This window comes from Coffea arabica, chromosome 11e (genome assembly GCF_036785885.1).
Source record: "Coffea arabica cultivar ET-39 chromosome 11e, Coffea Arabica ET-39 HiFi, whole genome shotgun sequence".
NCBI lineage: Eukaryota > Viridiplantae > Streptophyta > Magnoliopsida > Gentianales > Rubiaceae > Coffea > Coffea arabica.
In genome coordinates, this window is record NC_092331.1 from 55,160,036 (window position 1) to 55,175,266 (window position 15,231).

Genomic DNA, 15,231 nt, shown 5'->3' on the forward strand with positions numbered 1-15,231 from the left:
GTTCCTAAAAATTCTATATTTTTTCTAAAAAATTGTGCTTTTTTATTACTGATTATTATTCCGTGTTTAATAAATTCTGAGAAAACTAATTTTAGATGGCTTACATGTTCTTCTTTGTTTTTTGAAAATACTAATATATCATCTATGTATACTATGACAAAATCTTTATATTTATTAAAAATATAATCCATTTTTCTTTGAAATATGGCTGGTGCATTTTTTAACCCAAAAGGCATTACTAACCACTCATAGTGTCCTAAAGGACATGTAAAAGCTGTCCATTCTATACTTTCTTTATGCATTTTTACCTGCCAAAATCCTGACTTACAATCAAATTTACTGAAAATATATCTATATTGGATTCTATTTATTAACTCATTTTTATCTGGTATATCATAGCTATCTTCTTTAGTATTGTCATTTAATCTTTTATAATTTATTACCATTCTACTTTTTCCTCGAACTATTTCACTATGTTTTTTAACTATAAATGCTGCACTTCTGTGTGGACTAGTACTTCTTCTAATTATTTTTAACTTATTTAGGTCAGCTATATGCATTTCGAATTCTTTTATATCATCATTACTAGCTTCTATTTTTGCTGTGCTAATTTTTAAATTTGGATTTAAAATATCTAACTTACATTCTGTTTTGTCCTTATCCCAATGAATAGTTGGATTTTCTCCAAAAATTTCTAATTTTTCTAATTCACTTATTAGTTGGTCTATATCTCTATGTCCCGTTTCTAACAGATCATATAATTTTTCATTATTTAAAATAGTTTCTATTATGTCATAATTTTCTATCTCTAAATATTCTTCAAATTCTTTGTCTTCTAAACAGTTTTGAATTCTTTGTGACGAATATAAAGGCCTTTCTCCAGTCATCTCCATATTGTCAAAAGAATTTATTTTCTGATTCTTCCCCCTATATTCCTGGGTTGAATCATTCTTACAGCTACCTTTTATATCACATTTACAATTATCTTTTTCTTCTAATCCTAAAAGTCTTATTTGTTTATTTGTAAATTTATCTTTAAATTTATTGTTTGTTAAAAAGGTATTATATGGTAAAAAATGTTCTCTAAGGAATGTTAATCCTGTTCTAGTAAGAATCATGCCATGGTATGCCTGTAAAATAAATGATAGTCCTAATATCATTTGATAAGGAAAACTCCTAATATATATTTCTGTTACCGGATATGGTTGTGTACAGTGCATGCTATCTATTTCAAAAAATAATAAAGAATTATGTAATGCTGTGTCATATGTATATGTACTTCCATCCATTTGTCTAGCCGTTCTAATATGGTATGCTTTTTCATAATATTTTTCTGGAATTAATTCTTGTTGGATTACTATATTACTAGCTCCTGTGTCTATTACTGCTAATAATTGTGTTTCAAAATCTCCTATTTTTATTCGAGTTTTTACTTCTATTGATGTTATATTTGATGTTCCTGCTTGTAATAATTCTAAATCATAATTATGTTTTATTTCTTCTATTTCTGGAAATATTTCTAGATCTATGTTTTCAATAGATACTTCGCTTTCTATTATTTTTCCCTTATTTAATTTTTCTATTTTTTGCTCTAAATGTTCAACTTTATTTTCTAAAATTCTTATCCTTCTTTCTAAATAATGTTCTAAAGGCAGATTTTCTTCAGTTTTTTCTTTTTTAATATTTTCTATTAAAACATATTCCTGTGCAGACTTTTCTAAACAGTATTTGCATCCTTCTATATAACATAGCTGACATTGAAACCTTAATTCTATTGACGGATATTTATTACAGTTATAACATGGTTTACTATAATTTCCTTTTCTATGTTCCCATTTATGGATACACTCTACTTCAACTAGTTCTAAGTCTTCTAACATTTTAAAATCTTCTTTCATTTCTTCTAAATATATATTATCCATGATAGTTTTGTTTTCTGATTTTTCTAAAATTTCATCTATAAAACTTGTGTCTTCTTGTTCTATAAAATCTGTTAAATTTAAGTCTTCAGATACTATACTATAAATACTTTCTGTCTCTAGTATATTATCATCTATTTCTATTAAATCTTCCGAAAATAATTCTATTAAGTGAGCTTCTCTATTAAAAGAGTTATGTTTTTGTGGACAATTTGTTGCTAAATGATTTGGTTGTTTACAAATAAAACAAGATAATCTATTTCCATAAGTTCTTTCTGGTCTATATCTTCTAACATGGTGTTCTTTTTTGAGAAATGGTTTTCTAGCTTTGCTTTTCCTAAGATAATATTGTTTTCTAGGGTATCTTTTATAATTTTTATAAGGCTTTCTATATTTTCTTTTATCTTTATCTTTTTCTCCATATTTTTGTGGTGTGTATATTTCTGAGCAAAAGCTATATTCTCCTTTTAATTGTCTTTGTATTTTTATAAAAGTACATTCTTCTACTAGTCTATTGATTATAAATCTTACTGCCGTACTTACATTTTTTAATGTTGGTTCCATGGGCGTTGCTTTATATAAAGTATATATTTTCTTTCCTAAGTCGTCTGGTAATTTTGCAAATAATTTTTCTATAATTCCTTCATCATAAAAACATCCTGCTAAACAACTATAATATAAAAAGTCTTGTAAAAAAGGTTTAATATATTTCCAGTTTCTAATTGATAATTGTTCTAGTTTTCTTACCGATTCTATCTGTGTCATTACTCCTCCTCTATTTGGACTTGTTGCTAATAGAATTTCTTCTACTCGATTAACAAAATTCATTGGATTGACCCCATGTGCCTGATCTTGTTGTAACCTATCTGGAAATTTTTGTTTAAATGCTTCCCATGCTGCTCTTGCTACTCCTCCTAAAAATGTTTCTAAATATGTATACATCTCTATTACGTTATGATCGAATCCTTTTTGTATATAATTTCTTACTACTCTAGCTTTCCAGCTTCCTATTACATCTTCTATCATTTGTGGATCGTAAGATGTTAACATTAAAGTTTTTCCTTCATCTACTGAATGCTCTTTTATTTCTAATTCTAATGGTCTTCTTTTTCCCCTAGAACTATATTTTTCCTCTGGTTCTCTATATTCATTATAGACTATTCTGGGTGGTTGTCCTGGTTCATATGTTCTAACATTTCCTGTTTGACTAGGATCAGTCTGCATATCTGTTGACCTATTACTACTTTCACCAATTTGTTGTTGTTGGTCCATTAATTCTCTATATGACATTATGCTGGCTACTTCTAAATTTTCTTCTTCAGAATTTTCTTCTTCTTCTTTAACTCTAATATTTCCTACGTTATCACAGTATAATACTTCGTTTAATGCTATTTGTCCATTTGCTTCTAATTTTCTTTCTAAATCAAATAGTTCTTTCTCTGTTAAGTCCATTTTTAATTCTTTTGGATAAAGGATCCTATGATTTATTTCTATTAATTCTTCTTCTAATAAATTTATTTCGATAAGGTCTGATTCTATGTCAGATTTGTCTATCTCTTCATTATCTGTTCCTAAAGTTGTTGGTTCATAATTAAAAAATCTAAGGCTTGTTCTTCCTTGACTATTTTTATATATTATACTATCCTTTGGTATTATTGGATTATTTTCTTCTACAAATTTACTAATTTCCCATTCTTCTCCTGCCAAATTTTCTGAACTTACTTCTATTGGTTTTATTAATCTTATTCCTTTACTTGCCATAGCTTCTACTATTGGCTTTATTTCTACCTTATATCTGGTTTTACTACTATTTGTTAATCTTCCTATAAATCTGATACTTATTGTTAAATTATCTCCTTGAAAATTTTCATATCCTTTAGTTTGTATTCCTATTTCTAAATTTTTTATATCTTCTAAGGTTATCATAAAATCTGGGCTACAATAAAATATTCCTCCATTCTGATTCATATCTACTTCTATACTGGCTATTAATGCATCTTCTACTTTTTTATGTCTCTTGTCTAATACTGCTAATAATACTTTTTTCCCCAATCCTTTTCTTGTTAGTCCTTTAATTCCTATAACTATTAATCCTATATGCATATATGTATACTGTCTTCTAATTTGGTTTATGCTTTGTTGTGTTATCATTCTAAGATTTACGGGGTTACTTAATGCGCTCACTGGTTCTTCTCTGCTTTGTCTAAATAATCCTGTATTACTTCTAAGAAATCCTACTGAGTACAAGGTTCTTGGGTTTAATAAACTTATTTCATTATTCCTATATATCTCCAAGTCTCTATCTACGTCTATTGCTTCTTCTAAATGCATGCTCCTACTCCTTCTTAATTGTCTCCCTATATTTAATACACTAGTTCCTACTTGTGTGTTTTCGTTGATTGTTCTACTAGGTCCTGAAAATGATGTTCTACTAGCCATCTTAAAATTTTTGTGGTTTAGGATTTACTGAAAATATATTACTAAGATGTGGTTTACTTTCTTTCTTTGTTACAGGTAATTTTTTAAATTGGTCCGTTATTTCTTCCAAATCTTTTTCAAACTTATTTATTTGTAAGACTCTGACCTTTTCTGTTATTGTATCTACTTTTTTATGTAAGGATATTAATAATGCTATTATAGAGTTATTTTGTTTAGGATATATTTTATCTGATGCACTAGCTCCTGAATAATCTGTTAATCCCAACGAGTCTTGATGATAATATTTTAATTCTTCTAATGTTTTTAAATAATCTGGATAAAAGACATATTGTGAGGGAAGTGGCTTATTACTATTACTACTCATATATCAACTTAAAATGATTTTTTCTATTTTATGTAATAGTACTTCTACTTGATTGTAAGATTGTTTTAATTCTATAGATTTTTGTCTTATCTCTTCTAATACTTCTTTAGTTATTTTTTCTGTATTAATTTTATGTTCTATTTTTAATTGTTTTAGTTCTTCTAAATATTTTATTCTTTTTATTATTTTATTATTTTGTTCCTTTAAGTAATCCTGATTTTCTACTAGCGTCTTTATTACTTTATTTTTATTCTTTATTGATTCTAATAAATTTTCTATTATCCGAGAATTATTTTCTTTATGTTTCTCTAAAGACTCCCCTAAAGATATTACTAGATCAATAAGGCTATTATAATTTTTATCTTCTTTGCTGTGTAAAATATGTTTATAGGTGTTTTGAAAATAACAAATATGCTTATGGTTATCCAAAGTTATTATGTTTCTAGATCTATTTTTTATTTCTAGATCTAAGTATTCTAATCTTTTATCTATCTTTGACTTTAAGGAATCAGGCTCACCGGGAAGGCAAGCTCTGATACCAAACACACTAGTTGCTAGAGATATTACCTAACATCGTTGCTGTTTACAACCGCTTGGAACTAATGTGAACTGTAATTTATTATCCTTGTATCCTTGTGTAATGTCTAATTTCACATTGGGTCTGCTAGTCTAACAGATACCCATTGGACATTTTTTTGTTAAGATGTACTTCAGACGTTAGATTTTTGGAATGATAAGATTAATTAGGTAAAATGTATAAATATAAGGAAGAAGTAATTATTAATATATATATATATATATTAATTAGGTAAAATGTATAAATATAAGGAAGAAGTAATTATTAATATATATATATATATATATATATATATATATATATAGTAGATTGGGTGAAATTTATGTGCGTCCCGTCCCGTTGAAAAATCCCTTTCACATTTATGAGAACCACCACCTTACACTATGCAACAAAAACTCGAAATCCTAAACAAAATGAAGAAGAGACGTAGAGAAATCTCAAAAATCTTTCCCTTTTTCTTGTTTTGGTAAGAGTGTATTGCATATGGAAGTTTGTCTCAGGAAGTCCATATTTTAAATGTCAATTATTAAGTCCTCCTATTTTTTTACCTTAAACCTTGGATCTTACCGCATATTACAACAGTTGACCGTCAAATTACGCAAAATGCTTAATCCAACACATGAGCCACATTTCATACAATTTACTTTATAGACTATTCATTTAGTATTAAAGTACTAGCTTTATTTTCTTAGGTAGATTTCCTTTCTTTTTCATGTGATGGGTACTCCGAGATAGAACGAGAAATATTGGAATTAATTAACTCAACTTATAAGATTTTGCAGCAATTAAGAAATTTTAATATTCAGTTTGAACCACAAAGGACTATTATGGAAGTTCAAGAAAAGGGTTTTCCAACAAGTTTTATAGGGAGGTCTAGGAACTCTAAATAATTGTCTAAATAACGAGTTACATTTACATACAATTAGTGCCATTATTGGCGTGTTGGATCCCTATAAGAGAAAAAACTAATTAATTGTTCTAGTGTATGCATTATTTTTTTATTTCAAAAATAAATTAAGAAATGCTAAGGATAACAACAATTCAAGCTATCAAAATGTGAAATTATTGTTCGTGGATGGGAATGAGCGGTATAAGAAAGAATTAAAAATTAAAATACTAGTGCCGTGCTTTGAATTCTTCCTAGATACACGTATTTAATTCGCGCGTTACATACATCTCATCTCGCGTCTTTTTCGTCAGAAACTATTTTTTTTTTAAAAAAAAAAAACCCTAGAAGGTTTTAAAACTTATTCATTAGTTGTGACTGACAATTTAGTGATACAAATTAGAGTGTAAACTCATTTTTTTGAATTAAAGTTCAAGACAATAGTAGTTGTAAAACTGTTTAAGCAACATCTGTGTTCAAAAGTCCAATGGCTATAGTGTGGAAATGTTTAATATTCTCTCAAAAAGGTACCAAGTAAGTATTGAGAAAATAATCCGAAACAGACCGTTGGTTAATAAGGGAACCAAGTACTGAGTTCTACAACAGCACGAAGACTTCTCATATTTATTTTCAGCAAAGTATTGATCGAAATATATATACCCAATAATTGGGTAAAAAACCAGTGTAATTTGCTGTACCAAGGAGGATTGATTCCGCATGCAAGTCTTGTAACAGACCACCCAAAAAGCATGGCCTCCCCAATCCCTCAAATTCACTTCCAAAAACCTCAAAACCCTTCTGAAAACAGCGCACAGACGAAACAAGCAGCCAATATGGAGAAACTGAAAGGAGCGGTGATGAAACTTTTGAACAATCAAGCAAACACGCCTTTATCAGAAACTCACAAAGCCCGTGTCGAAGAACGCTTAACTCAATTCTTGTCCCCTCTTCACTCACCTGATCATCCGCCTTATGCGTGGGTATGATAATCACATTCCTTTTTTTCTTCGATTTTATGACGATTTTCTTTGATGGGTTTGTCTGTTTAAAAATTTGATCTTGTTGTTGGACGATTGATGTTCTTGGTAATTAGGATTATTTCATTAACGGGTTTCTTAAAATTTGCTTCTTTTACGTTTGTTTGTTGCAGTTTTTGGAATTTGTTGACCGTTCTGGTTAATGGGATTGTTCAAAGCGTTAATCTTGGGATTGGCTTGTTAATCTTGTGGTTGGGATGGTTTTGATTGCATTTGGGAATGCTAGTTGCTGTTTGTTTAATTTTGATTTTGTTTAAATCTTCGAAATTTATACTGCCTGCGATTGCTGATTGTGGAGGTACGCATGTTGGACTGTGAAGAAAATTGAAGTAATGGAGAATTCTCTCTCTTTATTTGTTTGTTTATAGTTGTTACAAGGTTAATATCTTTCTCTTGACAAATGAACAAAATGCAGTAACGATTTGCCATTGATTTGTGATTTGAGTTGAGATATATTATAGAGTTTATGGTAAAATGCTGCAACGAATTCTTGATTATGAACTTCTGCAACAAGACGTGTGATTTTTCTTGGTGGAAATCCTTTGGACTTAATTCAGAGGCCAGTGTCCGTTCTTTTCTTTTTTGGCCTATTTTGGTTTTGAATTAAATTTTATCTGATAATAAGTTTTTCTGGTGTAGATGATAGAGAGGGCGCTTCAAGAATTAAATGAAAGAGGAGGCTCTACAGAGGAATCGGTTTCAAAGTTTATTAGAAAGGAATATGATGATTTACCATGGGCTCATCATACAATGCTGAAACATCATCTTGTACAGCTTTGTGAAAGTGGCTGTATAGTTCTAACTCAAGACAAGCGATACTTGCTTGCTAGTGGAAATTTAGATCTGAAAGTAAAAAGAAAAAGCAGGAGGAAGTGGATGAAGAGAAAACGTGGGTGGGATTGGGAGAAGAAGCGAAGCAAGCAGAGTAAAAAAGTAACTGGGAAGGCTAATGGTGTTGAATATCTTTGTGACCAACAAAAAGATCGGGGAACTCCAATTGAAGTGAATGAGGAAGAGAAGCCTGTGGATGAAGGAATTAAAGAGCAGGAACCCAGAGGTGATGTTGACAAGTTGCTTTTAAGCCAACGAGAAGATCAAGTAATATCAAAGGAAGTAGTAGAGCAAGTACTCATGGTTGAAAGAGTTGAACAGCAGAATTCAAATGGCAATGACATTGACTTGCTCTTTTGCCAACCAAAAGATCAAGGAACTTCAAATCAACTACATGAAGGGAGAGATTGCATGATGCAGGGAATTGGACAGCAGAAGCTAGAAGCTCAGTTTAGTAAAGATGCAGAGAAATTATGTGTTGCTGAAGAAAAAGGTATTGATTGTAACTCAGATGCTCCTCCCACTGTGACTCCTAGCTTTCCGATTACAGATGGAAAGGAGAGCCCCGAATTAATCACTGTCCAGCAACAGAGTAGTGAACCTATGTTGGGAATAACTGACATTTGTAGCCAGAATGCACAGCTGGAGATAGGGGGGAAACATCTTGAAGATAATTATACAGAACTCTCATCTCCAGAGAGGCCACCCGGTTTCGAGTATGTGATTTTGGAGGAAGTATCCCCTGTTCAGCCTTGGACCACAGTTTCTTCTGAATTAACAATTCACCAAGAGCAGCTCAACCAACATGATGAACATGATATTTTGGGTAATGTGGAAGCGTCAGGGCCTGACTCAGCTGTTGTTGAAGAGTCAATTCCAACTGAGCGGATGGAAAGGCAGAAGAAGCGTTGGAGCAAAAGGCTAGCTGGAGAAAAAGCTTCCTTGATATCAGATATCTTGCCTCATCCAAATTTACTGGATAAATGCCCTCCAAAATCAGAACTTTCTCATCAGGATAAGGCGCATGGAAAACAGATGAAGTGCTATAGCAGAAGGCTATCTGGAGATAAAGCTTCTTCGATGCCAGATATCTTACCTTTTCCAGAGTTGCAGGATGACAATCCTCCAAAGTTGCAACTTTCTGATCATTGTAGTGCTTATGGAAAACATCACACATCATTGGAGTCAACTCTGACTACAGAGGTGCAGCAAAAGCAATGTAGTCAGCTGCAAAAAGCTGCCATTGATTCATCAAAAAATTTGCAGCAGCCGGATTCAGAAACATTGAGCAAGCTCCCATGTTTAGGTGACTATCCTGCTGAACCGAAATGCCAGGCAGAACCTTCAAAGCACAAGAGAAAGAATCAAGTTGTGCAAGGAACTGAAATACCTAGAGTTCTGCGGCCTCGGCCTCTTAAACCGGAACCTCAATTATCTAATGTCATAACTGAAGACAGTTTCTCATCACAGCTTGATCAGCAGGAAAGGCAAACACCAGAATCTCAATGCCCTAGTACGAAAGTCACAAATGAGTTGACAATGTCAGTTGATCAGGATGAACAAGACCTGTTTCCAGCAGGAGCCAAATGTGAACCATCTCAAGGTGAAAAGCAGGAAAAGTTGTCGCCAAAGCATCATTGCAAAATCAAGCAGCAAATAGGCCTTCGACGTCGAGGGCGACCTCCAAAATCTAGGTGTGGTGCAAAAGCTAAATCTGGTACGTTGGTTCCAGAGGACGTGACACCTGATGATGATCAAAACCAGCAGCACAATGAGCATCTCACACAGCCGCCAACAGAAAAGTTAGATCTGGCTATAGATCCTCATTTGGAGCAGCAATTGGAGAAACCAAGATATAGAGGTCGTGGAAGGCCTCCTAAACGCAAACGAGGTGCTAGTTACGTCAAGAAATCCGACTTGCAACAGCGCAAAACAACCAAATACCTAGGTCGTGGAAGACCTAGGAAGACAGATTTATTAGAATGAGAGCAACTGACAACTAAAATAATTAAATTATTCAGGTAGGATATATCCTGGCTTGTGCATTGGAGGATTATTGATGCTAGATGTCTTTGTTTGCGTTCTTGGTTTTGCATGTTATTAACTTGATATTAATAGTAATAGATTGTGTTAGTGGTATATTCATCCCAAACTTTGGTTTTCCTCTTTGATTTTAGTGAAAAACAGGAGGCGAAGGATCATCTTTAGTCTTATTTTTTTCCTGTATTCTTTCTACCGTTCTTTCCTCTTCATGCTGTCCTCTTCTCCTGCCCCACCTGCTATCATGAAATCCTCCCCCTTCCCCCCCGCCCCCCCCAAAAAAAAGGTCCTCAATTACAAAAAGAAAGAAGAAGCAAAAAGAGATATACTTTGTGGAGAGCATAAATGGTACCAGTATCATGCTAGTATTATTGATTCCCTGCCTCAAGTTCTTTCCCATTTGTGTGATTATAGAATAATTTGGTTCTAAAGGTGTGAATTGTTTGAAAGCTGAGCACATCAAGAAGGTGCTAGTGGTTGTGAAATGTGTAATTGACCCCATGAGACGATTCCGATTTGTGGGAAAATGATCAGCAACGAGTCAGCATTATCTGACTTCTCCCTTGGGGATTAAAGAAAATTCTTGACAGAATCAAATACTATATAGGTGGATGGGAGCGACACCTTCCATTGGCTGCACGCTGAGAATATTGGAAGAATGGAATCTACAAGATTGTGAAATGACCTTCTGATATTTACCAGCTCTTTCATTCCTCCCCGGCCAAAGAAAAGGCAAATTACAACTTACAAATGATGGGAATTACAACTCAAAAAGGCTACAAACTCACTCAGATAAAGTGGGATAGAAGAACCAATACATAGTTTTGGAGGGCAAATACTGGTGATGCAGCAGATGTTTGAGTGCTAATTGTTTGACGACAAAAAAAAAAAAAAAAAGTGCAGCCCAAAATTGACCCCAACTGTAGCTGGGATCCATGTACGCGGACAATTCATCTGCAAGTTGAAATTTTACTAGGGGATTCTAAAGAGTTCATAAAAGTCAACAAAGGCACCACACCACAGCTGCCCACCAACCACTTGAGCTAACTTTTTATATGGACTGGACGGTAATTAGGTTTTTATGGTGGATGTGAGAATATGTATCATTATAATATGACTTGAACATGATTTCTTTAAAATTTTCTTTTCATCCTAGTCCAAAAATTACACAAATTTGAGGGAACACAGAAATCTTTTGTGGGATATATACAACATGCAATTTGGATAGTGTTGAAAAATCCTCCAATCACAAGTTGATTTCAGCTTCAAAATGTCTCTTAATGGGAACTTGTTCCACACATGTATCAAAAAAAAAAAAAAAGAGTCTGTGTCAATTCATCCTCATGGGACTGCATATGCTTTTACCCCTCCATGCACGTTCCAGCCACTTGGACAATTTTATTATGCACCACTATTTGTGTCCTTTCTATGGACTGAAACGTCAAGTCACCAAGCCAAAGCGATTATGATTCCCACTCATTTAGCCATGCTGTTGGTGCGAAGTTTCGTTTAATTTAAGCACAATAATACATTTTTCCAAAGAAGGGAATTAATACTCTACGTACATATCGCTTGATGATCTGAACCCGTGATCCATTATTTATAGATAAAACGTCTTATTATCAAAATTGTACTTCGTTGTTGTCCGGGGCAAATAAATACTTAAACTTTATATTTCGTAATAAAAATTCAAAAGATTATACACCCCTCTAATTTAGAGGAGTTAAGGCATCCTCTTATTATATAATTCAGTTGAATTTCTTGTTCTTGATAAAGATAGGCCATATGCTGTAGTTTGTTAAAAAAACAAAAGTTTCTTTTTTTCTGAAAAGAGGTACCTCCTCTTGTGGCAATGGCAATGGCAATGGCAATGAAAGTTCAAAGAATCCATAAAATGATCCAACCCCAAAGCAGCCTCCCCCAAATGAAGACAAAAGTATATGACAATTAAATAAGGTCACCAAAACTGCGACCTCCTACCGGTGGAGACTAATGACCTCCTACCGGTGGAGACTAATGACTAATGAGGGACAAGATAAGGCTCGCCTTCCGAGACACAGCCTTCATTCATGCGTTGATTTCACCATAAAAAAATATGACAAAAAAATTTGATTGTGCTCCGAATAGTAGTTGTTTATCCACAAATATTGTCAACCCAAAATGAAGGGGGCAATGTTAAAAAAAAAAGAGAGCATATATTCAATAAATTTTTATGACCTTTTCTTCTCTTGTCAATTCTCTTCCTTCTTAGTCATTTCTTAGTTATTCCTAGATTCGTGAATGTTGTACGAAATGGGAAGACGAAAACAAAAAGTAAACGGAATTATTTATTCAATAACTATACTTTAATTTGAAATGACGTGTGTTAATGATAAAGGATTAAGAAAAAAATGTTGTCATTAGTCTGTGGACATAATTTGGTAATGGTGACTAAGATGCTAAGCAATCACTAGGAAAAAAATTTGAAGTGTCTGAACTTCATAAATCCTTTTGATATGGTGGGATGCTTAGAAAAGAAAATGAAAGTCAACTCCTATTGCCGTGGACCAAAATGTTTATTATATGCATAAGGTCTAATTGTGGTTCCTTGTGTAAACAAGCCAACAATTAGGTATAATTTCAATTTCATGTGATGTGACGCATCAAAGATTTTAATTTCGATTATAATTTTTTGAAAGTTTTTTTTTTTTTTTTGTAGAAAACCGTATTTGAATCTGTAAATATGTCGAGGTGTTATTAGAAAAACTTGTTTCTCTTTCATATCATAGCATGATGATAAAATTATTGCAAATATCTGTAAAGGTAATTCAAACAAAACGGACAAGGGAGCTCTAGTATACCTACTAATGACACAAATTCCATGTTAAACTTAGAAAACAATAACGTTTGAAATTCATTTGCAATAGATACAAGCAACGTTCGTGGTTAGAACCTGTGATGTATCTACTTCTATCAACATGTAAACCTGAAATATTAAACATCACTAGATCAAACATCCATGAAAAATTCGGTAAAATGTCTCTTTTTTGTCTATGTACGTAGGTCTGTTTGGATTGTAAGTTATTTGGGATTATTTGGGATATTTTTTACTGTAGCACTTTTTGTGATTTGATGTATGTGAGATAAAAAGATATTGGGAAGATAAAAAGGTGTATTGAAAATTGTAAAGATAATGTAAGCAAATAAAATTGGGGAAATATGAAGCAATCCAAACAAACCGCCATGTTGAGAGAAAATATGGTAGTAAAACATTTTCGAATGCAGCTGATATACGTCAAAGTTAACAATTAAAGATGGAACTTATGCTAAATCCAGATAATCTGTACCACTATTATAAAAGCAAAAGTTTGTACTATCATTAAAAAGAAACTACTTAAATTAGGAGAATTGAAATTTCTTTTTTTTTTTTTTTTAAAAAAAAGTACACCTTTAATTCGCATTCACATGGTCAATAACCACCCCACAGGCCACAATAATAAAGAATGCAGCCTTTTTTAGACCCCGCAAAAATAAATAATAAACGTGGTCTACCTTTTCCGGCCCCTCCAATAACTCAGATGTGGCAATGACGGTCCTGGCTGGTAGATCTTCTGCACCTACCCGAAATTAGCCGCGGAATCATTATGATATGGACTGATCTGACATATTCAATTCTTTTTTTTTTCGGCTCGTGAGGTCCACACGCCCTTTAAATTTTAAAGCAAGTGTGGAGATGTATTACTATTGAATAGTGATACCTAGGGCTAGGATAGTTGTGTTTTCTCCTAGTTGTTGTATTTGTTAGAATATTTGTTGTACAATAGTATTAAATTATTGTATTTTATATGTTAGTGATATATCTTTTATATGTTAAATATTTTTTTCTCATACATAATTTTTTTTTACCAATATAACAATATTATGTTTTTGTACAATAATAGTACAAAATAGAATAAAAGCATAATTATATTCGAGCCAAACTTGAAGTAATTTGAAAAATTTTATATTGCAGTCCCTTTATGGAAAAGGTGTAGGTGAGATAAAAGTGGATTGAAAGTATATGTTAAAAAATGTGCAAGTCTTATGTACATTAACAGTAATGTATACACGTTGGATTCATGACGTAAAATTCAATTTTTGCACAATTATTATTCATCTAATACTGACTGTGTATATGCTATCGGTATCGAAAAGGTTAATCCGAAAATTTTAAAATAACTTTTTTATTTTTGCCAAAAAATGCTGTCCAATGATATGAATTAGTCTTTCAGGCCAAACTTGCGTCATATTTGTAGAAATGAATTAGACTTTTCAACCCAATTTCTTCGTACAAGTTGGACAAGCGAACACGATCCATTAGAGGGCAGGCAAACTAGTGAGGCACGTATGGAAATAGTAACCAGTTAATTACGATCTTACCCTTGATCAATCGTCATCGAAAAAACTGATGGCATAATTTTAGAAACCTTCTCGGAGGTTTGTAACAATTGTGATCACCTCTCTTGTCGTTGTGAAAATTATGCTAACCTCCCTTAGTATTATAGAAAAACACGTAAAAATTAGTTTAAGAGGTAAAAAACTAAATGATTTCTTGCTAATATTTCTTTGTTTGAAAGGTCTAATCTCATCCATATTATATTCCATTTCCAATTTTTTAAAAATAAAACGTGACTTAGATTTCCTTACAAAGAACTATCTTAAAATTGCTCAAAAAATAAACTACCTTAAAATTTTTACCTAATAGATACTGGTGATATTTGACTTCTTTTGGCATTTGATATGTTTTAGAAATCAAATAGTGGCAATATAAATTCATTGAACCTTTCGATCTATTTTTTTTTTTTTCACAACGATAGATGTTGTATAACTTAAAGACTTTTCGATCTAACATCACCAAGTTTTGGTGCTTACCAAGACATACTTTTTCAGAGAGATTTCTTTATTTTCAAACTTTAGGGAAGGTGATTGCAATTGTCAGAAGTTTCGGGGGAGGTTTTTTGAAATTATCCCAAAGAATAAAAAACAAAATAGATTTTCCATGATTATTTTATTTTCCGAAAATTCAGGGTACAACTTTATATCAAGCTGGCGTATGGCGTCCGAAAATTCAGGGTACAGATTTACATCAAGCTGGCGCATGGGAACCGTTCAGACTACTT

At 32.4% G+C, this 15,231-nt stretch overlaps 1 protein-coding gene across 1 annotated transcript; it reads left to right on the top strand.

Moving 5' to 3' along the window:
- Positions 1–6,725: 6,725 nt before the first annotated feature.
- Positions 6,726–10,266, top strand: LOC113717756 (uncharacterized). Its single transcript, XM_027242555.2, has 2 exons — positions 6,726–7,165; positions 7,862–10,266. Exons 1-2 carry the CDS (start codon positions 6,935–6,937, stop codon positions 10,037–10,039), a joined length of 2,409 nt encoding a protein of 802 aa, XP_027098356.1. The 5' UTR covers positions 6,726–6,934; the 3' UTR covers positions 10,040–10,266.
- Positions 10,267–15,231: the final 4,965 nt, after the last annotated feature.

What these genes read in the sequence shown, in the direction of transcription:
- LOC113717756 (XM_027242555.2), top strand. Translation starts at nt 6,935, where the DNA reads ATGGCCTCCCCAATCCCTCAAATTCACTTCCAAAAACCTCAAAACCCT. An exon ending in ATCATCCGCCTTATGCGTGG is followed by an intron (nt 7,166 to 7,861) that starts GTATGATAATCA and finishes TTTCTGGTGTAG; the next exon opens with ATGATAGAGAGGGCGCTTCA.